This window comes from Notothenia rossii (assembly GCF_949606895.1).
Source record: "Notothenia rossii genome assembly, chromosome: 1".
In the NCBI taxonomy this organism is placed as follows: Eukaryota; Metazoa; Chordata; class Actinopteri; order Perciformes; family Nototheniidae; genus Notothenia; species Notothenia rossii.
This window is the reverse complement of record NC_136912.1, coordinates 94,904,096-94,926,759: the sequence shown is the minus strand read 5'-3', so window position 1 is coordinate 94,926,759 and position 22,664 is coordinate 94,904,096. Positions and strand designations below refer to the sequence as shown.

Sequence of the window (22,664 nt, the reverse complement as noted above, 5' to 3'; positions counted from 1 at the left end):
TTTTACTTTAGATGAAAATAAGGAGGGGACACATGTTGATGTAGAAGAGACATGGAGAAGAGGGGACACATGTTGATGTAGAAGAGACATGTAGAAGAGGGGACACATGTTGATGTAGAAGAGACATGGAGAAGAGGGGACACATGTTGATGTAGAAGAGACATGGAGAAGAGGGGACACATGTTGATGTAGAAGAGACATGAAGAAGAGGGAACACATGTTGATGTAGAAGAGACATGGAGAAGAGGGGACACATGTTGATGTAGAAGAGACATGGAGAAGAGGGGACACATGTTGATGTAGAAGAGACATGAAGAAGAGGGGACACATGTTGATGTAGAAGAGACATGGAGAAGAGGGGACACATGTTGATGTAGAAGAGACATGAAGAAGAGGGGACACATGTTGATGTAGAAGAGACATGGAGAAGAGGGGACACATGTTGATGTAGAGGAGACATGGAGAAGAGGGGACACATGTTGATGTAGAAGAGACATGAAGAAGAGGGGACACATGTTGATGTAGAAGAGACATGAAGAAGAGGGGACACATGTTGATGTAGAAGAGACATGAAGAAGAGGGGACACATGTTGATGAAGAAGAGACATGGAGAAGAGGGGACACATGTTGATGTAGAAGAGACATGAAGAAGAGGGGACACATGCTGATGTAGAAGAGACATGGAGAAGAGGGGACACATGTTGATGTAGAAGAGACGTGAAGAAGTGGATTTTGCACGATAGGTGACCTTTAAGATATGATATCAGGATCGGGGTCTAATCGCCAAAGACTATTTAAATTTCTTTCATATGGCCACGTGTCGATAAATGTTCTTTAAGCAAAGAAATGAAGTCTCTCCTGATTGAAATGCTTTGGTTTTAATGTAGAATAAAACACTTCAGTTTTTTATACCTGAGGCCCACGGACACTGGGAGGCCCCACCGCTCCATCAGGACCAGACTCTGCCTGGAACACAGCATAAACACACATTCAGCTCACACATTTATTAAGGTAAGCTAATGTCATTATTCAGTCTCTGTGGATACATAAAAACAGGTTTGAAATCATTCCAATGTTTACATGCGCTAAATACTGGTCATATTTACTTTAATGATGTCTTTGTTTCCTGTAGATATTTAATTGCTATTTTTACTGTTAGTGTACAGTTTTACTATTGTGCTGCTGTGTTTATTGTATTTGTGTAACTCTGAAACAACAATTTCGTTCGGGATAAGTAAAGTCTTATCTTATAGGACAGCAAACCAAAAATATAGTTTAAAATGAGATTAATTAGAAAAATATGCATAAATACATTTTAACCAGGTAAAATAAGATATGAATGAACAGCAACAACAAAATAAGTTAAATGTATTTGTTATTGGCTATGGTAGGTTATTGGTCATGTTCACATGTTTGGATGTGTCAAAGAATATTTCTGTCTTTACTCTAGATATTTAACCTCTTCTGTGTGTTGACATTTACAATCAACCCGGAGCCTGTTATCTCTCTTAAGGAATGGGAGGCTCCAGCTATCTTGATAGACCAGTTCAACTCTCTGTCACGAAATGGTTTACGGCTGTGGGAACACTGGCTTCGAGGCCATTAAGGGTCAGACGCAAGTGATTCAGGGTGCCCAGCTGTTTAGTCTATCGCCCCAAATATGTTGTTTACTCTCGCTGAACTACCGTCATTTTCGGACTATAAGCCGCGCCTTTTTTCCCATTTTTCGACGCTGCGGCTTATATAACGGTGCGGCTAATCTATGGATTTTACAGGTTACAGTCCACCACCTTTAACTCTATGGGCTCTATGGCCGGTCCGCGCCCCCCACCTTTAAGCGGCGGGCTCCAGCAGGAAAAGCTGAAGCTGGAGGCCGGAAAAGAGTGAGACAGGTAGCGCGCAAAAGTAAAAGTGGAACCGAGAGTGGTACGAGAGACAGAACGAGAGCAAGACAGACAGACATTACGAGAGCGAGACAGTTTGTCCCCGTACCACTGGTTGGAAACCACTGCTGTAGATCACTGCCGGTACGTGCGCTGGGAGCGCACCGTTTAAGTTTGAAAGTTGAAAAGTGTGTGTGTCTGAAACGCTATGTGATACAGTACAGTTTACACAGCACATGTTCTGTAGCTACTATTGCACTAAATGCTAACACTTGAATACGTTATGCAAATATGCAACTTGTTTGTTGAAATGTTAATAAATGGGAGCTTCCTCAAACAGCCATCTCTTTCCCCACAATCCCCTCTGTGCACGAACCCTTACATATGGTAATGAAACATTAAAACACCTGCGGCTTATAGTCCAGTGCGGCTTCTATATGTACACATCATTCAATTTAGCTGCTGCGGCTTATATTCAGGTGCGCCTTAGAGTCCGGAAATTACGGTAGTTAAAAGGTCTATCCAGAGATACGCTGGTCAGAATCCACATGGCAACCCACCCGTGCAGTCAGAACCTTTGGCTGCTGTGACTTGTGATATGAATTCTCCGGCCGTTATACTTGTAATAAACTATCATTGTTTGACGTCAAAGCTCCAACTCTCCTCGTGTCTCTCTGAGTCCTGACTCTCCATTGCTGCAGAAGTTTCCCATGATTATTGAAAGATCTTTTTCATATGGGTGTTCAGAGTTGTACCCCTAGATCAGGTCTCTAGTAATTGTGCTCAAAGTGCACCAGATTGAAGCATTTTTCTTTAAAATGTTTTAAAATGTCATTTAAAGCCTTTTTAAGTAAATAACCTGTCTATAAGTTACTGTTTTTGAAGTGTATTGGTCTATTGTAGAGTCTTGGTGTGTTTTGTCACCTGTGGTCCAGCTGCTCCTCTGGGACCCAGATCACCTTGATGACCCTACAACACATTTATCAGTTAAACAGGTTTTATTTTAATATCTATTTATGAGTCGATTTGGATTGATCAGCTACTCACCGGAGGTCCTCTGACGCCCAACATGCCTTTTATTCCTCTGGGACCCATTTGTCCCTGAGCAGATTAATAAATGCACTTCAATGGCACGTCAATATTAAATCCACCTTCATTATTCTTTCATTTGAATGCAGATATTGTAGAAGTATAACAAACGTACAGGTGGGCCTGGAGGTCCCCCAAAGCCTTGAGCTCCGATCCCTCCCTGGAAATGAAACAACCATAAAAAAGTCAAATAAAAGAAATCACAGCTGCTCACAAATACTGAAACATAAAACACAATCAAAGTCAACTTCACACTCTCTAATCACGCTTTCTTTATACATGTTCTTAAACATAGAAATGTTCTTACGGCCCTTTAAATAATTCGGCAAAGAATTCCACTTCTTTACGCCCAGAGAAACTCATCTGCTTCAAAGTGGTACGTGCACACTGATGCTTCAAATGTAATTTCCTCCCATGATGCTCATCCTCTGAAATTAAAACACGTGTATATTTCCTGGCAGTATTCTGTGTTTTGCTTTATGCAGAACTAAAGGCGTCTGTCATTCTATGAAATCTTGAAATGTTAAGAGCCTTGACTCAATAGCTGCATATCACTTCGGTTAAATGGATTCCTTGTGTCCTTCACTTGCGTCGTTTCCCTGCAACTAGTCCCTCCCTCCAGGGAAGCATGGAGAGACGCAAGGAAACCACGAGAAGCAGGGAAATGAGTTCTAAGAGCAATGGGACGTCCTTTCCTCCGGAGCCTCACGTGAAGCGATGTCCGTTTGTGTTGACGCTGCACAGCTGATCGTCTGACAGCAGCCAGATCAGTGCATGCGCTGCATCGTCCAATCAGTGAGCGATACACAGTAAGGGGGCGGGGCGAGTGTCTGAGGATTTCACCGGAGGATGGTCTGGTGGTTCCTCGATTATCGCTCCTCGATCCTCGGTCCTCTGGCAAATAAAAGGCCATTGGGACGCTGCTCAAGATGGCGCAGACAAATCAACATCCGATGATACCGAGCCCGAGGAGCGAGGAAATGAAAAATAACCGAAGTGAGACGCACCCATAGTCATAAAAGCATCAAAGGTCTGCTGATTACAGAGGTCGTAGGATGATGTTAATTGGCCATCTTTGTCTGCTCGCGGACTTTCCCATTGGTTGGGTTTTATTTATAAATCTCTGCTCGGGTTGCTTCCCTCCTACATTTGCACATATGTGTCAAAGAGAAAGTCTATATGGCCTGCGCTCCCAAGATGTTATTCAGATGCTGGTCCCTACAGTGAGAACACAACTGGGTCAAACAGCTTTTAGATATGCGGCCCCCACAGCTTGGAACAAAGTACAGAAGGAGCTGAAACTCTCAGATGGAATCACTATGGGGGAATTCAGGTCCGTCTTAAAGGACACGACACCATTGGTAGATGTGAGTGCTCGTATATCCTAAAATCGTTTTAAATGAATAAATAAAATAAAATAAATAAAATAAATAAAATAAATAAAATAAATAAATTAAATAAATAAATGCCAGTTTTGAATGATTTTTAATAGTTTGTTTTACTTCGCATATTGACTGGCTATTGTGCCATTTTATTTGTGTTTTTCAGCTGTATTTGTCTGCCTGTCATGTCTGTTTTTTATCTGTTGTAACTTTGTACATGCTGCCCTTCTTGGCCAGGTCACTCTTGGAAAAGAGATTTTAATCTCAATGAGTCTTTTACCTGGTTAAACAAAGGATATATATAATGACTGGTTTTTATACAGATATGTCTGTCTGACACTGACCGTAACCCCCGATGGTCCCAGAAATCCAGCAGGACCCCTGGCTCCAGGAATACCCTGAACACAAGACATATATAGATATTGAAGGTAAACAATCAAAGTCAACTTTATTGTCAATCTTTCAGTTTGAGTGTACAGACAGAGAGATCCAAAAACCGTTTCCAACAAAAATACAAATATGTACATCCTATATATATATACACAATCAATATATACAAAATAACAGTCACTTCAATATCTTTGGGAAATGTACATTAGTGAAGTGACTGTTATTTTGTATATATTGATTGTTGTGCTTTTATCTTAATGTGTGCATGTGTATAAATGTGTCTGATTGTGTATATATAGGATATACATATTTGTAGTTTTGTATTGGGGATTGGGGAAACGATACAACACGATGATGAAAATGTGCTCACATGCACAGAAAGGTTATGATTTTCAGTACTGCTGTATTTGGGTTTGTCGTGTATATTAAAATAGTTATTTCCATTGACGGAGGTGTGACAGTTGTTGTGATTATATTGTAGATTAATCCATACTTACGATGTAACCAGGGATACCGATGATGCCTCTGACTCCTTTATTTCCCTGATGACGACAAAAAGAGGAAAAATCAGAATCACATATTCAGCTGATGCAGCCTCGCCCTTTTTTACCACTCCTGGTTTTAATTCAAACTGCTCTGGTTTAGCACTAGCAGTAAACAATACATTTGAATTGGGATCCTTCACAGCTACACGTTGCTTATCGAATGGGTTTACAGCATCCATCCTCTGTGAGTGACTGCGGGGTGACATATGAGAAATGCAAAAAATGTCATATGCGGACATTTTTTCTATCTCTGCAGTGTCAAGTTTTTTCCTTTAAAAGAAACTGGATAGGTTTTGGGAAGTATGGGAAACCTTTTACGACTTCCTGGAGCATAATGGTCTACAACGTGATTGGGAGAATGAAGACATTATTTGGGCTGTGTTTCTGTTTTCTTTTCTTCTTTCTTTCTTTTTCCTGTTTTGTTTTGCTGATAGGATTTAAAGTCTGTCTTGTTTATTAAGTGTCATTTGTGGTGTAGATGGCTCTGCTATTGTGTGTGTGTGTGTGTGTGTGTGTGTGTGTGTGTGTGTGTGTGTGTGTGTGTGTGTGTGTGTGTGTGTGTGTGTGTGTGTGTGTGTGTGTGTGTGTGTGTGGCCTAGCATTACTATCCTTTTGGGGACCAACATCTGTTTACATAGTCACGTGTGGGGACTCACCTCCCTTATGGGGACATAATGGAGGTCCCCATGAGGGGAATCATTAATTTTAGGGTGAAGACTTCATTAGGGTTAGGGTTAGGGTTAGGCATGTGTTGGTTATGGTTAAGGTTAGGATAAGTCTCCAGGAAATGCATGTAAGTCAATGTAATGTCCCCTGAAGTGATGTATACATGGTGTGTGTGTGTGTGTGTGTGTGTGTGTGTGTGTGTGTGTGTGTGTGTGTGTGTGTGTGTGTGTGTGTGTGTGTGTGTGTGTGTGTGTGTGTGTGTGTGTGTGTGTGTGTGTGTGTGTGTTAGCATTTCACCTTGTCTCCTTTACGTTCTCTGTGTCCCTGTGGTCCAGCCTCCCCATGATAACCCTACAGACAGAGAAGCACAAGCTTAACTAACAACAACAAATAATAATAATAATAATAATAATGGTCCAGTTCAACAACATTCAGTAGTTCACAAAATAGTATACTAGCCAACACTTCTGTAACCCCCAGTGAATATTGATATAGTGGGAGGTCACCGGCAGGAATGAGAAGGTAATTGGCTAGCTAAGCTAATAGACTCAGACATACAGTATTTATAAACTATATATTTGTATAATTATATAATTATCTCCATCCTCATAGCATTAGAAATCCACTCTTACCCACTCACCCAGCTCCCCTTTGCTGCCCCTCTCTCCTCTGTGGCCCTGGGGACCCTATAGGGACGAGTAGAAAAGTGGATTTATAGCACGATTGCACTGATGAGTACAGATGATAATTGTAAAAACACATATTTTACATGTCTGTTGGGAACATACTGAATGTCCTCTTCCAACATGAGCTCCACATGCTAACAAAGGTATCAACTGTAGCTGTGAACATGACAGGATGTGTGATTACCTAGAAGAGCATCAGGACTGTTTGAGGCATATGATAGCTATGTGATTAACATGATGATTCAGCCTCTATGGAGAGAGACATATGACAAGCATGCTCATTTCTGACGTGGAGCTAATCTGAAGTAAACATTGAATACTGCTTTCTATTCCTCCATCTTGTGACTGTGGAACTCCCTCTCTTGGATATCAGCATGTGAAGGACACTGTTCAGGAACTAGTTGATGCTCTGTATGTGATGACTCCTTCCACTCTGGAGAGGATCACAGATACATGGATCCTGAGACTCAAGCTCAAGCCGGAGACCAGTGATATTTTTCCAACAATGTCTTTACCTGTTCTCCAGGTAGGCCTGGATGTCCCGGGGCAGAAGGGTTTCCTGAGGTCCCTTCTCTTCCATGTTGGCCCTGAGGACCAGGGACCCCCCGTGGTCCAGGACTGCCCTGAAGAACAACTCAACATGTGATCAAGACTATAGTTTCAACAATCTCTCTGACTGAGCAGACCATAATAACCTGAAAGGCTGTCCAACAGCATCCTCTGGGACCCAAAGCATGCTCTGAGAGAGAATCTGAACTGCTACCATCTAATGGAGATTCACTAAAGTCAGACTGAAGCATCCTCTGTGCTCCAGTCAGACCTCTTAGTGAACACAGAGCTGACTCCAGATCAGATGCACGCTGAAGGCTCTTTGAGCATCTCCCACTGATCCTGCTGTTATGTTTGTCTGTTGATGTTACACATGGAGCTGCTGTGATGCATGCAAGTCCAATTTCAGACTTGATCTGACCATTAAAGTATTATTGTACTGTATCGTGACCCCCAGATATTTGATGATATATGTTCTTGTTTATATCACACATTATTAATAACGCAGTCCATCGAATTTAAATGATTTCATGATCTGATCCATGGAGCTGTTGTTGATACCTGTGTCAAGGAGGTTTTTGTTTGGTTGAATTGGTTTTATGTCAGAATGAATAAAGGAAGATTCGCTTGCCTGATTTTCATCTAACTTGATAAACCGTGTAGCATGAGCTGAGGGAGAAACCATTACATTTCAAAACTGATCTTCCTTCAATGGAGTTGCTAGAAGTCGACAGATGATTGGGTACAAGGAGAGATACTGCATGCTGTATATTGGTTGGACTATCTCTCTTACTGGAGCTGTTTAATTCATACACCTATTCACACACGATGGATTTACTGGCTTTGTGGAAGAGTGTGGGTTTAACCAGGTTTACATGAGATATATTGCTTTGATAGAAAGGGTTCATGTGATATACGCTTATTTTGACACATGTACTCTTTGTAGAATCTGCCCAGACCTATACTCATGTAATGGTCACGTCCGACATCAGGAAATAAGTCACAATGTAATTAATATATATTTGCAGATATTTCTTGCTTTTTCCACTCATAGGCGCGAAATACATTCTGAGGGAAAAGGAAAGCAATCCCGCTGCTTCAGAGGAGCCAGCAATACAACTGGAAAATGTAAGAGGAGATAGTCAAGGAAATGGTCTAATCTCACAAGGCCTCGCTGTAGATAAGAATAAAGTAGAGATACCTACGATTTTCCCTTCAACTCCTTTTCGTCCTTGCTTCCCGTCACTTCCAGGCCGCCCCTGCAAACAACACGAGCAACCGGAGTGCTTTTACAATATCCTGTTTGGTTTGTTGCTTAGTATTATCATGATAGCCTTTTCCCTTTCAGGAAATCAATAACACTTATACTTACAATTGGTCCTTCATCTCCATGAGGTCCAGGAGGCCCCGGAGGCCCCTTGCGTTTCTGCAAATGCATATTTTATTATTGGATTAGGATGTATCAACTCTGTAAATAAGGTTATATTATTTTCTGTGGGGAAAAAGGAAGTGCATCATGTTTTTTAAACAAACACTTACCGGCCAGGAGGAGACCAGCTTTTTGTAGATCTTCTCTTTCTGTAAGGACATGAAAAGCATTTTGTGATTATCAGGGGAAGAAATCACTAAAATTGGATGTATAATATAATACTTGATTAATGTCGTAGAACCTTTATCTGTTTGTGATTTGATTAATTTGTGGTATATTGAATTCTTCACATGTGAAATATACAAGTATATGTGCTACAATATTACTGATGTATATGCAGGGCAGTCCCTGGCCAACTTGGGGCCCCAAGCGACATTGTGAGATGAGGCCCCCCCCCCAACCGACAGGAGTGAAACAAAAATGTTTGGAAACAAAGTACTTTGCAAATATAATTCCTTTCTATTATTATTATTATCAACACAGTTACTTTTTTATACAGTGCGGTAAATGGTAAATAAATCAGAGAACTGCGCTGAGAACTGCGCACAAGCCAAGCTCATAAGCCGAGGACCCCATGATCGGCCTGTAGGGAGGGACGGCCCTGTGTACATGCTAGTATAATACTACAACTACTACTATAATAGTAGGCCTACTATGAAACCAATATTTTGTGAAGGCTCAACACAAACACCGTCAATAATAATTTGAAAACCAGCGAAACAGGCAAAGCACTGTGTATGTTTAAGTTATTTGGAATACAGTATATTTGCATAATACTACTTCATTTACCAGATCCCAGTTCAATCAGCAAAGATTGATGGGTTACTGGATCAGAGATATATCATCTGTTTACCTTAAAATCCTCCCACTCTTCTTCAGAGTTTTTAAAAACAGCAATGGCCGGCATCCCAGGAGGACCAATGGGACCCTGATTTCCTGTCCGCCCGGTCCTGCCCATAACGCCTGAATAACCCTGAGAGGACAGAAAACACAAAGATTATTTTAATATGTAAACAGCAGAGGTGGGAAATAGTGGAGTACAATTACTTTGTTACTATACTTAAGTACATGTCTCTGGTATCAGTACTTTACTCCACTACTTATTTTTCTGATGACTTTTTACTTTGACTTCTTACATTTTGAATACAAATACCTGTACTTTCTACTTCTTACATGTTGAACACAAATACCTGTACTTTCTACTTCTTACATGTTGAACACAAATACCTGTACTTTCTACTTCTTACATGTTGAACTCAAATACCTGTACTTTCTACTTCTTACATGTTGAACTCAAATACCTGTACTTTCTACTTCTTACATGTTGAACACAAATACCTGTACTTTCTACTTCTTACATGTTGAACTCAAATACCTGTACTTTCTACTTCTTACATGTTGAACACAAATACCTGTACTTTCTACTTCTTACATGTTGAACACAAATACCTGTACTTTCTACTTCTTACATGTTGAACACAAATACCTGTACTTTCTACTTCTTACATGTTGAACTCAAATACCTGTACTTTCTACTTCTTACATGTTGAACTCAAATACCTGTACTTTCTACTTCTTACATGTTGAACACAAATACCTGTACTTTCTACTTCTTACATGTTGAACTCAAATACCTGTACTTTCTACTTCTTACATGTTGAACTCAAATACCTGTACTTTCTACTTCTTACATGTTGAACTCAAATACCTGTACTTTCTACTTCTTACATGTTGAACACAAATACCTGTACTTTCTACTTCTTACATGTTGAACTCAAATACCTGTACTTTCTACTTCTTACATGTTGAACACAAATACCTGTACTTTCTACTTCTCACATGTTGAACTCAAATACCTGTACTTTCTACTTCTCACATGTTGAACTCAAATACCTGTACTTTCTACTTCTCACATGTTGAACACAAATACCTGTACTTTCTACTTCTCACATGTTGAACTCAAATACCTGTACTTTCTACTTCTCACATGTTGAACTCAAATACCTGTACTTTCTACTTCTTACATGTTGAACCCAAATACCTGTACTTTCTACTTCTCACATGTTGAACTCAAATACCTGTACTTTCTACTTCTCACATGTTGAACACAAATACCTGTACTTTCTACTTCTCACATGTTGAACTCAAATACCTGTACTTTCTACTTCTCACATGTTGAACTCAAATACCTGTACTTTCTACTTCTCACATGTTGAACACAAATACCTGTACTTTCTACTTCTCACATGTTGAACTCAAATACCTGTACTTTCTACTTCTCACATGTTGAACACAAATACCTGTACTTTCTACTTCTTACATGTTGAACTCAAATACCTGTACTTTCTACTTCTCACATGTTGAACTCAAATACCTGTACTTTCTACTTCTTACATGTTGAACTCAAATACCTGTACTTTCTACTTCTTACATGTTGAACTCAAATACCTGTACTTTCTACTTCTTACATGTTGAACTCAAATACCTGTACTTTCTACTTCTCTCATTTTCCAAACAGGCTGGTTCCTTTAGTCTGAATGTGTGTTTGGTGGCGTGATCGTTATTATTTAGAGTCATTGCGTGCCTATTGATTTGAACACGATCCGTGTATCCATCATTTCCTGGTCTTCTCTAAAGAAGAGGGACCAATGGAAACGTTGTCATGTTGCCGTTGGTCACCATGGAAACATTCATTAGCTAACAATGACATTATTGTTCTATTAATATAAAGTGAGGTCAGGTACTCTTTAAAACAGCTGCTAGTTATGGGTACTTTTTACTGAAGTACATTTCAAAGCCTCTTTACTTTGACTTGAGTAAAGGAGTTTAGTCAGTACTTCTACTTTCACCAGAGTATTTTTAAACACGAGTATCTGTACCTCTCTGTGTTTACTTTTGCCTTCTCTGGTAAACAGAAGGTAAACAGATACAACAAATCTGGCTTTTCATACACAATTTAGAGCCATGTTTGACCACTAGGGCGCAGAAGAACTCCACAAAAAGCTGACAATCCTGAGGTGGAAACTGTTTATCAAGCTCTTGGTAATGTGTCATTTAGCTTCAGCAGCCTATACCTGAGTTTAATAGCTTAAGGAAATTGTAAACCTGTGTAATCTGGAAATAAATGGTACCTGATTGAAGTGTCATTTAGAAGCTTAAACTATTTTGAACCACTTTGCTCTGTCTTTCAGAAATCACTTCACATGGCACCAAGAGTCTCTGTATGTGAGGTTTAATCAGAGGAGGGAAGTAAAGAGGCCAAATAATCAAAAATAATTTATCTGATTAACTATCTGTTTTGAAACCGTGAATTGAAGGTGAAATGACATGTGATGTTGTACCCTAAACACACTGGGTTTAACACTGAATTATTGACACTGAAATTGTGTTATTAGGGAATGTTTAAATAACCACAGACATTAGGATGATGTAATTTCGAAGCAGAAAACGACAGGATTTTCATTGGACACGCCCCCTTTGACGCCGGCCAATAGCAGAAGACTACAGTTGATAACCCGTGATGGACAGGAAGAAAGGATCTCTTCCTTCACCTCGGCTGACCCAACGCACACGCGACAGGCAACAGCTGAATGGGGAGAGCGCCTCCACTCGCACATTTCATTTTGTATCATCGTGTTATTTGTTGAATTAAATGCTGTTAACTTTTATAAGCTTCAATTGACTCTTTTCAGTTTATCTTGCACTCAGGGCTAAATAAATCCTAATATCTTTAAATGAAACTAGTTGATATCTAAGAGATTTCCTGTTTGTGTTTAAATACTTACTTTGTCTCCTTTATGCCCGGGTGGTCCTGTTAGCCCAGGTGGACCCTGCAACCCCTGATGACAGATTGAAGAGAACAATTAGATCTGGATAATCATCAATACAAAAGATAATGATCTGCAACATATTAGGATGTGTTGATAAAAGGAAGGTGAGATAAATAAAATAAGCTCAACTTCAACTGCGAAAGAGAAAATTAGACTAGAACCAAAATACACATGTTATTATGTCTTAATTCTGATTGATATAATAATGACAATGGGTAAGGGGATACAGCTAGAAGAGTGTGTGAGCTTCTAGAATAAATACACTGTAGAAATACATAATAAAAAGTCTGAGGTATCAGAAGGGCTAGACAGACAGACAGACAGACAGACACACAGACACACAGACACACACACACACACACACACACACACACACACACACACACACACACACACACACACACACACACACACACACACACACACACACACACACACACACACACACACACACACACACACACACACACACACACACACACACACACACACATTCCCTATTTAAAGGCAATGGACGTCCACTCTCGGGAGACGTCCGACAGTGATGCGGTTACCCAAAGTGACAGACCTAATTTTACCCGGGAATGAGTGTTTGAAACGTTGGGAAAAGTGGTGTGAATAAAGGGAGAGTGTACCCAGACAGCAGGAGGCAGAACATGGCTTTTCTACCCAGGAAACGGGTTTGAAACGTTGGGAAAAGGGGTGTAAATAGAGGCAGAGTCAACCCGTGAGCCCAGAGAGCAGGCTGTGCAGAAAATGTAAAAAAGTATCCATAAATAGTCCCTCATAACGCGGGTAGAGTCCCCTCAAACTCCCCTTGCATTCCTCCAGAGACCAGTTTGCAAACTTAAAGGCTGGGGGGTCTCCAGGCATCAAATATATCCGAGACAGAGTGCACTTGGAGCGGATACATTCATCCAGGATATCAGACAGCCGTTTTGTTTCTGAGTGCCTTCAAAAACCGGGTTTCCGAAATCGTGCGGACGGTAGTCTGAAATGGATGGATATTTTCGACGGAGAACGGGAAACCTTTTTACGCTTCTCCGTTGAAAATGTTGACGGAGAAGTGGAAAAGGGTCCGGGGCTTCGGCCCGAAGCGCCAAAGGGTTAAGCTTTTTCGAGCCCCTTCTCCGTTGGCAATTTTTTAAAACTTAATTTTTTATTATTTTAAGATATAATTAACCGTTTTTTTCACTTTTTTCTTCTTTCCACGGGTGGGGGCGCATGGCAGGCCGCCTATGAGCTCCCAAATTCGGCCTGGAGCCTCCAATATTTGTGGGCTAAGCTCCATAAACTGACAAAATCACCCAGAAATGTCACTTTTCTAGCCCAAAAATATATAATACAAATACATTTAAATACTAAAAGGTACAATTGTGCTCCGAATTACCCGGAATTTGATTTATATAGCCCCATGATAGTGATTACAAATCATTTTCGTGGAAAAAAGTGTTAAACCGCCTGATTAAAGCATATGCAGGACCCCAGTGAGACTATGTGCATTGTGTTAGGGAAACATATTACTGATAAAATAAATCATTTAAATTTAAAGATAATGATTATAAATCATTTTTAGGGGGACAATTGTGGAGAGGAGCCTGAAAATGACTCTCCAGCACCCCGGAGAAGCAGGGTGTGAGACTCACAGACACCCACAGAGACCCAGGGACCCAAACACCCAGGGCACGCCACCCCCCCTCTATTACCCAGGGAACAGGGCTCTGATGTGGGCTAAAGTATTGTTAGAAACTGCTCAATCTGTTCATAATGCTGGCAGCAGGGTCACTGCTGTTAGCAGGGTCTGACACTCACAGAGACACACAGAGACCCACAGAGACCCACAGAGACACACAGAGACCCACAGAGACCCACAGAGACCCACAGAGACCCACAGAGACACATAGAGACCCACAGAGACCCACAGAGACTCACAGAGACACACAGAGACCCACAGAGACCCACAGAGACCCACAGAGACCCACAGAGACTCACAGAGACCCACAGAGACCCACAGAGACACACAGAGACCCACAGAGACCCACAGAGACACATAGAGACCCACAGAGACCCACAGAGACTCACAGAGACACACAGAGACCCACAGAGACACACAGAGACCCACAGAGACCCACAGAGACCCACAGAGACCCACAGAGACTCACAGAGACCCACAGAGACCCACAGAGACACACAGAGACCCACAGAGACCCACAGAGACACATAGAGACCCACAGAGACCCACAGAGACTCACAGAGACACACAGAGACCCACAGAGACACACAGAGACCCACAGAGACCCACAGAGACCCACAGAGACTCACAGAGACCCACAGAGACCCACAGAGACACACAGAGACCCACAGAGACCCACAGAGACCCAGGGACTCACAGAGACCCACAGAGACCCAAAGAGACCCACAGAGACCCAAAGAGACCCACAGAGACCCAAAGAGACCCACAGAGACCCAGGGACTCACAGAGACCCACAGAGACCCACAGAGACCCACAGAGACCCAAAGAGACCCAAAGAGACCCAAAGAGACCCACAGAGACCCAAAGAGACCCACAGAGACCCACAGAGACCCACAGAGACCCAAAGAGACCCAAAGAGACCCAAAGAGACCCACAGAGACCCAAAGAGACCCACAGAGACCCACAGAGACCCAGGGACTCACAGAGACCCACAGAGACCCAAAGAGACCCAAAGAGACCCACAGAGACACACAGAGACCCACAGAGACCCACAGAGACCCACAGAGACCCACAGAGACCCAGGGACTCATATGCTGTGAAAAGTGGTGTGAATAGAGGGAGAGTGGAGCCAGGGAGCTCCACGCGGCAGATGGCTCTTCCACCCAGACTGTAGCCAGAGAAGAGGCTGCTCCACAGCACTTTAGAACCCAGGAAAGCAGCTTGAATCATGGGAGTCTTAAAAGTGCGTTAAAGTGTTTTAATTCGAACGTCCATTTGACTGCATAAACTGACAGTCAAATGTACAAGAAGAGAAAAACAGCAGAGTCACTGCTGTTAGCAGGGTCTCAGACTCAGAGGCACATATGCAGAGATCCAGGGTGATGCACATGACTTTTCTACCCAGGAATAAGTGTTTGAAACGTGGGGAAAAGTGGTGATAGTGATAGCAGAGATAGTGAATACAATGCAAAGAGAGTTCACCCAGAGGACAGGCTGCTCCACAGCACTTTAAAAGCCAGGAAAAGGGATTGAATCCTGGGTATACATGTTTTAAATAGTCTGATACCTCCAGGGCGCATCAACGCATTTTACAAGCCAGGGAAGGTGCTTGAATCCTGGGTAAACATTGTTTAATTGTTTAAGTGTTTTTAAATGTGTGGAACAATGTTTTGTCACTTTCAAAACTCTCCCATCATTGACCGGAGAAATTGGGTCAATGTTGTATTCAATCTGATGTTAATATTCCAGTGAGACGAAGTACGTACAATGACCGGAGTGATCCCTCACTCTTACCCTAACCCTAACCCTAACCAAGTCTTCACCCTAAAATTAATGATTCCCCTCATGGGGACCTCCATTTTGTCCCCATAAGGGAGGCGAGTCCCCACACGTGACTGTGTAAACAGATTTAGGTCCCCACAAGTATAGTAATGCTAGGCCACACACACACACACACACACACACACACACACACACACACACACACACACACACACACACACACACACACACACACACACACACACACACACACACACACACACACACACACACACACACACACACACACACACACACACACACACACACACACATTACTGAATCTACTGTCTTTGCACACCGGAACAGATGATATGTATACCTCTGCAAGATATTTTAGATTTGACAACTGATATATGTTGCAATCCTTAATCAGATACTAGAGAGGGATATCAAACACTTGTTCTTATGCATTTATAACATCATCACTCAGTCCTTAAAAATAAAAAATCCTAAGTACTTGAGCATGTACACAAGTGTTGCTAAATGTAAACAATGTCTTACCATCTGAAGTCTGTGACGTCTGGCTGTGTCTGCAGCCGGCTGATTGGCTGATTTATAACTCTGCAGTGGAGATTCAGTCTGTGATTGGACGAAGGAGTCTTGGGAGATCTGATCAGGTGAGGATTGATTATAATCCTCTGAAATGTCAGCGTCATTATCAGAACTTCCTTTTTCCATCTCTTGCACTTCCTCTTCCTGCTTTACATGGATCACATCTGTCTCCAGCCCACTCCCCTGATCCCCACCTGGAAGATGTGTTTCTGTGTTGGGTGAAACACTTAGCAACCTGTTCCTTATTTCCTCCTTAATCTCACCGTGTGAAACATTACCCCTCTCCTCCTCCATGTTACTGGCATTTAGTGCCTTTGATAAAACAGCACGGTTTGGAGCTGGATCTTTCTGATTCGCAGGAAAGTCCTTTTCTGTATTTTCTTCTACTGAAATTGTAGGGATAAAAACAAGTGGCGACGCCTCCTGTCTCGCCTCCTGTCTCGTCTCCTGTCTCGCCTCCTGTCTCGTCTCCTGTCTCGCCTCCTGTCTCGCCTCCTTCACACCTCCTTCAGATGTAGGGTACACAGTGGAGGTAGCAAACTCTGAATCTGTGATGGGGCTTGAGATGAGAGTAGATGTGGTGGCAAATTGTGGTTCTTTATAGGAAGATATCTCTGACTCTGTGTCCCCTGAAGCTGTGGGGGTCTCCGGGTGAAGGTCAAGGCTCGTCTCAACACTTTCTAAATCACTTGTTCTGGGGTTTTCATTCTGCTCTTCCTCAGTGTGTTGTGTTTGGTTAGAGAAGGTCGTGGTTATGATGCTTCCCTCTGTGCTCTGTGGTGGCTTCATCGTCTCAGGGTCCACTTTAGAAAGCTGCTCATTTCCAGTCAGAGAGGTAGGGTCTCCAGCTTGATTCACATCTGTACTCACAGCTGTTTGTCCGTCCTTGTCTCTGTCTGTTGAGCCTGAAGTCTCAGTGATGTTTTTTACTCCAGGTGTGGCGTCTACACCCTCTGGATCAGGAAGTGGATCCAGTCTGGGCGTCTCCTCAGAGGGATTGGCCTGGAGAGAGTTTTCCGGTCTGGGTAATTCTCCAATCCCGGGCTGAATGGAGAAATCATCTGAGGCTGCGACCTCCTGAAAAAACAAGGGAATATATTACCCAACATGCACTGTGTGTTCTGAGCTCCTTTTAATTTTTATTTATTTTATTGAGATTTACACCACAGAAGAAGGGACAAAAATAATTCTGGTGATCAACTTTCAAAATCTGATCTAAATCAATTTCTCTGTTATTTCTCACTATCTGTAAAGATTTTTTTTTTCAGTTTTGATAGTGAACGTTTTTTCAGGTGAATTTAGATTTTGTATTTTTTTTGTTTTTAGTGCATGTTAAAAAGACTATTCTGGTAAAACTGTATTTTTCACCTTCTTTAAAGTCATGAACACAGGAGGTAAACACTTTTTAACTGACTTATTGAATATCTTTTTGTCTTCACAGAGATTCTGTATCACAAACAACTCAGCTGGTTATTGATTCAAGATGAAGAAGTACATTTTATAATTACTATCATCCTCAGTTCCATCGATAAATAGTTCTAAAGCAAATTAGACCTTAGAATTCCTCTAAAGCAGGAGAGTTTGGTAATTTGTCTCTTTGGTGGGATTAAAAGAGTCAGTTCATTAAAGTAAAAACTCACAAATGCACCTGGTTAAACCACACACCAGTTGAACATGAGGTTAGTTTGTAAAACAACTCGTATTATTGAGACAAACACACACAGGGGCAGCACTGTGGAGAAATACGAGGAGACATTCACATCAGCATGTCATCACACACACACACACACACACACACACACACACACACACACACACACACACACACACACACACACACACACACACACACACACACACACACACACACACACACACACACACACACACACACACACACACAGGTACACACACAGGTACACACACACACACACACACACACACACACACACACACACACACACATTACTGAATCTACTGTCTTTGCACACCGAAACAGATGATATTGTATATACCTCCAGTCTTGGTTATGCTCTTAAATTTGTCCCATGTGAGAGTGAGACAGTGTTACAAAAATAAAGACTGTATATTATGTTTAGTCTCTCTTAAGACCAGAACGCTTTGTGCACCGGATGAGTTTAGACGTCTATATATTTGTCAAACTGCCCGTGGACAGGTTGGAGTTCAATGAAGCTCTGCTGGGATTTATGTGAGTTTACTAAACGTCATGCAACAAATCTAATAAGCAGCTCAGAGAGGCAGCAATTAAAACGCCCACTGTGTCATTAGAGGAGGTTTGATTAGGCACCTTAAGTGAACACACCTGTGAGTGTGTGTGTGTGTGTGTGTGTGTGTGTGTGTGTGTGTGTGTGTGTGTGTGTGTACCTGTGTGTGTGTCAGAGGTGAGCAGGAGCTGCTGTGATCTCCACACTGCTGCTCTGCTGCTGATGGATCTCCTGATACAAAAGTCCTCTGCTGGACGGGGCCCTGAACGCACCACGGAGACACAAGGTGATCAGTTTAAGGTTTTAAAAAAAGATCTAGATTCTGGCAGACTTTAGCGATATTCACTTTTTTTTAAATGTAGTAGTCAAAGATGTAGCTTCCTGCTACAGTGTCTTTTCTTTTGAAGAATACCTATTATTCTTTTTGGAGTCTTCCCTCTCCTGCAGTGTGTTCTATAGGTTTTAGTGCATGTAAATGGTCTGCAGGGGCTAAAATCCCCGTGTTTGGGAGTTTCTCTCCCACAGAATACATTTTAGCTTTTAAATATATTTTTCTGGGGGGAAATGGATAGATGGATGGATATAGGATTCTTTAAACATTAAATGCAAAGTTTGTACAATCATGCAACCTTGCAGTAATCTGAATACACAGAGTGGAAGTCCTGGTCCAAATCATTTACCTTTTAAACGTTCAGCTTTCCAATATACCATGTGGGTACAGCAGAAACAAAAATGTTGACAGGTTGTTTGATTAGCTGACTCTTTCCTAATTGAGTTTTAATAATCATACATTTAGAGGATTATTATGGGAGGTTTGAGACTCCTATACTCCTATAAGGTCTGACTGTGAATCACACACTGCTGCTATTTCTCTGAGACATCGAAAGAAAGTGAATTAAAAAAACATTTTGGTTCAATTTCATAAGTATCTATTTTTCTTATCGAACCATTATTGATGAATGGAGGAATACTTGTGTATAATTATAAAATGAGTTAAGAAATTAAAACATTTTTTACCAGGACTGAGTTTAAAATTAGGATAAAAGCAGATTTTAAATTAACGATTAGATTCAAACAACATGTAAAAGTGTTTGTTAAATACATGCTCTGGTTAAATATGTGAAATATTTCTTTCTAGAATTTCCCCCGGTGACGGAGGCGGTGCGATTTCTTTCCACACAGCGTTTTATGAGATTTACTCGTGGATGTGAAAGCTTCCCCCTGCCTCTCTTCCTCTCACATGCACATGTAAGAAGCTCCTAAACCTGATCAGGAATATTTCAGCTGCTGGTGAAACTCACAAAAAATAACAACTTGGTGTTCAGCCAAAAGACATTTGAAGAAAACACTCAAACCGCATTCAAAGCAACAGAAAAGTGAGTTCAAGATTAAGATTTTGAAGATTATGAGATGTTTCTAATTGTACTAAAATACAACTCCAAAGATAACAATTCCAAGTCATTGTAATTAAAACATTGAATCCAATTAATCATGTTATTAAATGCTCTGAATATTTATCATTTTAGATATGAAGCAATTCTCTAAACAAGATCATTATAATAAATAATAATATAGCACCTTCCAAGCTATCACTTAAAAACATTTAAACACACAGAGAATGAAATGAAATAACAACCAGCCACTAAAACCACTATAGACCACAGAGAGGAAAACCAACAGAACTAATACAAACATTATAAGTTGAAGCACCTTGAGATGACGTTTTTAAAGTGTGCTATATCAATTAAATGTATTATTATTATTATAAAACATAAATGAAATCACATGAACGCCATTCTTAAAAAAGCAGGAAAGACACACAGATGTAAAAAAGACTATTTCGGCTTTTACATTTGACGCTAAATCTGAGAAATGTAAACTGAGTATTTCACTACGGACATTTTTTTTTTTTCTTTATCCTGCAGCTATGACTAACGGGAGGGCTACCTCAGTACGAACTCTGCTTTCTGCCCTCCTGCTTCTACTCATGTTGTTTGTTTTTCTGATGTATAAACTGTCTAATAGTTGAAATAGTAGGAAGAGTAAATCCATACAGACGATGAGACTTACGCAGCTCAGCAGCAGCACGACAAACAGCACAGCGTCCGGCATGGCTTCTGATAAAAAACACGTCTGAACTCCGACTGAATGTGAGAAGGTTCAGGTTCAGGGGCTGGACTTCAGAACCCCCCCCCACACACCACCTAGAGGTAAGGTATTTATACAGCACATTTTCAGACACAGACATTTTCAGAACATTAACACTTAATAGGAAGACAATAGAAAGAAACACAATAAATAAACACAATGGAATAACAGATTCATAAAAAACAGAGATGTCAAAAACACATCCTTTACTGAAGTAGAAGTACAGATACTCGTGTTTTAAAATACTCTGGTGAAAGTACTGACTAAAGTTCTTTACTCAAACAACTAGCAGCTGTTTTAAAGAGTACCTGACCTCCCTTTATATTAATAGAACAATAATGTCATTGTTAGCTAATGAATGTTTTCATGCTGAACAACGGCAACATGACAACGTTTTCATTGGTCCCTCTTCTTTAGAGAAGACCAGGAAATGATGGATACACGGATCGTGTTCAAATCACGGCACGCAATGATAATAAATAATAACGTGTGGTTGCATAAAACTAAAAGCAGCTTCAGCGTTTGGTTGGTTCCGAGCCAGGTTTCCATTTAGTGCTTTATAAGTTAGCAATAACATTTTAAAATGTATTCTGTAAGCTACTGGTTGCGGACAGAGCGATGACCACACAAATACAGACAGTTATTAACCAGGAAGCCGGACACTTTTATCACTCATTTTATTCTCGTTTTATTCCCACTCCAACTTCCACAGAAAATAGATCCTGAGATCCCAGTTATTATGGGAAATATAAACCCTGACTAGCGTAGACTGCTCTTAATTCAGGTCGTGTGAACCTGAATGTGATTGTTTTTCAAAGAGGAATCATTATTTATTTGATTGTATTTTATTTGTATTATCACACTTTTTACCTCCTTGTGTCTCTTACAGGTGGGCAGGCCCGTTTCCAGACAAAATGACTCGGGGTGCATCTGGGATTAGAGAGGGTGCAGTGGTAAAGTGCTATTTTTATAAGTGGGGAGTGGACCTAACACCCTCTAGGGGGGTCCTCACCTCCTCTAGGAGGGTCCTAACCTCCTCTAGGGGGGTCCGGGGCATGCTCCCCCGGGAAGATTTTTTTTTAAATATTGAAGTTAAAAGCATCAATCTGGTGCACTTTGAGAGCAAAATGAAGAGATCTATGGATCTTTGCTTGATTCATTCCTTCCCAGTCCCTTATCACGTACAAGAGCATGGCCCCAGTTGTTGTAGCCAGTTGTGTTGAAGGCATCTGACTTACTTGAACCGAAATGTCTACATGCATAGCAGAAGATGGCATCTTTTTTACATGAATATTCCAGCCAATCTCTGTTTTGAAACCATGAGCTGCAAAATGAGTGCCTTGCCCCACTGTACAGGCGAGTTGGGTACTTTTTTAAATACACAAGGGCAGGCTCTGTTTTGCCTCCGTGGGCGAGGCGGGCAAAGCCGGCGAGTCGGGCGAGAGGACGTTAGTGTCCACGACAGTGGCCACGGGTAACGTAATGTCCCCATGATCTGAACTGTTATTACCTGCAGTAGATGCAGTGTTGCTGCTGGCGATAAGGGCTGGTTGTTTAACCATTTTCTGATGTCCATCACTGACTGCTGTGTAAGCACCTTGCAGATGACGAACGCGCAGCGGCACAGGTCACGCGCACCTGACATAATAACGTTACTTACCGTTTAAATTGACCAAATAAATGCAGCAGAGAATGTTATTCAACCACAATTACAATTTATTTTATTTCATCTATATTATTCTTATTATTATTATTACTACTATTATTATTATA

The 22,664-nt window shown here is 41.2% G+C and overlaps 1 protein-coding gene across 1 annotated transcript in view; it reads right to left on the bottom strand.

Annotated features, from left to right (window-relative positions):
* Window positions 1–20,927, bottom strand: part of LOC307019972 (uncharacterized protein) — a 58,293-nt gene extending 37,366 nt beyond the window's left edge. Inside the window, exons 1-17 of the mRNA XM_079651068.1 lie at window positions 20,814–20,927; window positions 18,904–19,005; window positions 16,468–17,595; window positions 12,405–12,458; window positions 9,473–9,592; window positions 8,730–8,768; window positions 8,563–8,616; window positions 8,396–8,449; window positions 7,157–7,264; window positions 6,588–6,641; window positions 6,253–6,306; window positions 5,242–5,286; window positions 4,699–4,752; window positions 3,088–3,132; window positions 2,931–2,984; window positions 2,808–2,852; window positions 913–966 (exon numbers count right to left, since the gene is read on the bottom strand). Coding sequence (XP_079507194.1) covers window positions 913–966; window positions 2,808–2,852; window positions 2,931–2,984; window positions 3,088–3,132; window positions 4,699–4,752; window positions 5,242–5,286; window positions 6,253–6,306; window positions 6,588–6,641; window positions 7,157–7,264; window positions 8,396–8,449; window positions 8,563–8,616; window positions 8,730–8,768; window positions 9,473–9,592; window positions 12,405–12,458; window positions 16,468–17,595; window positions 18,904–19,005; window positions 20,814–20,855 — 2,106 coding nt within the window. The 5' untranslated portion in view covers window positions 20,856–20,927. The remainder of the gene's footprint in view (window positions 1–912; window positions 967–2,807; window positions 2,853–2,930; window positions 2,985–3,087; window positions 3,133–4,698; window positions 4,753–5,241; window positions 5,287–6,252; window positions 6,307–6,587; window positions 6,642–7,156; window positions 7,265–8,395; window positions 8,450–8,562; window positions 8,617–8,729; window positions 8,769–9,472; window positions 9,593–12,404; window positions 12,459–16,467; window positions 17,596–18,903; window positions 19,006–20,813) is intronic.
* Window positions 20,928–22,664: the final 1,737 nt, after the last annotated feature.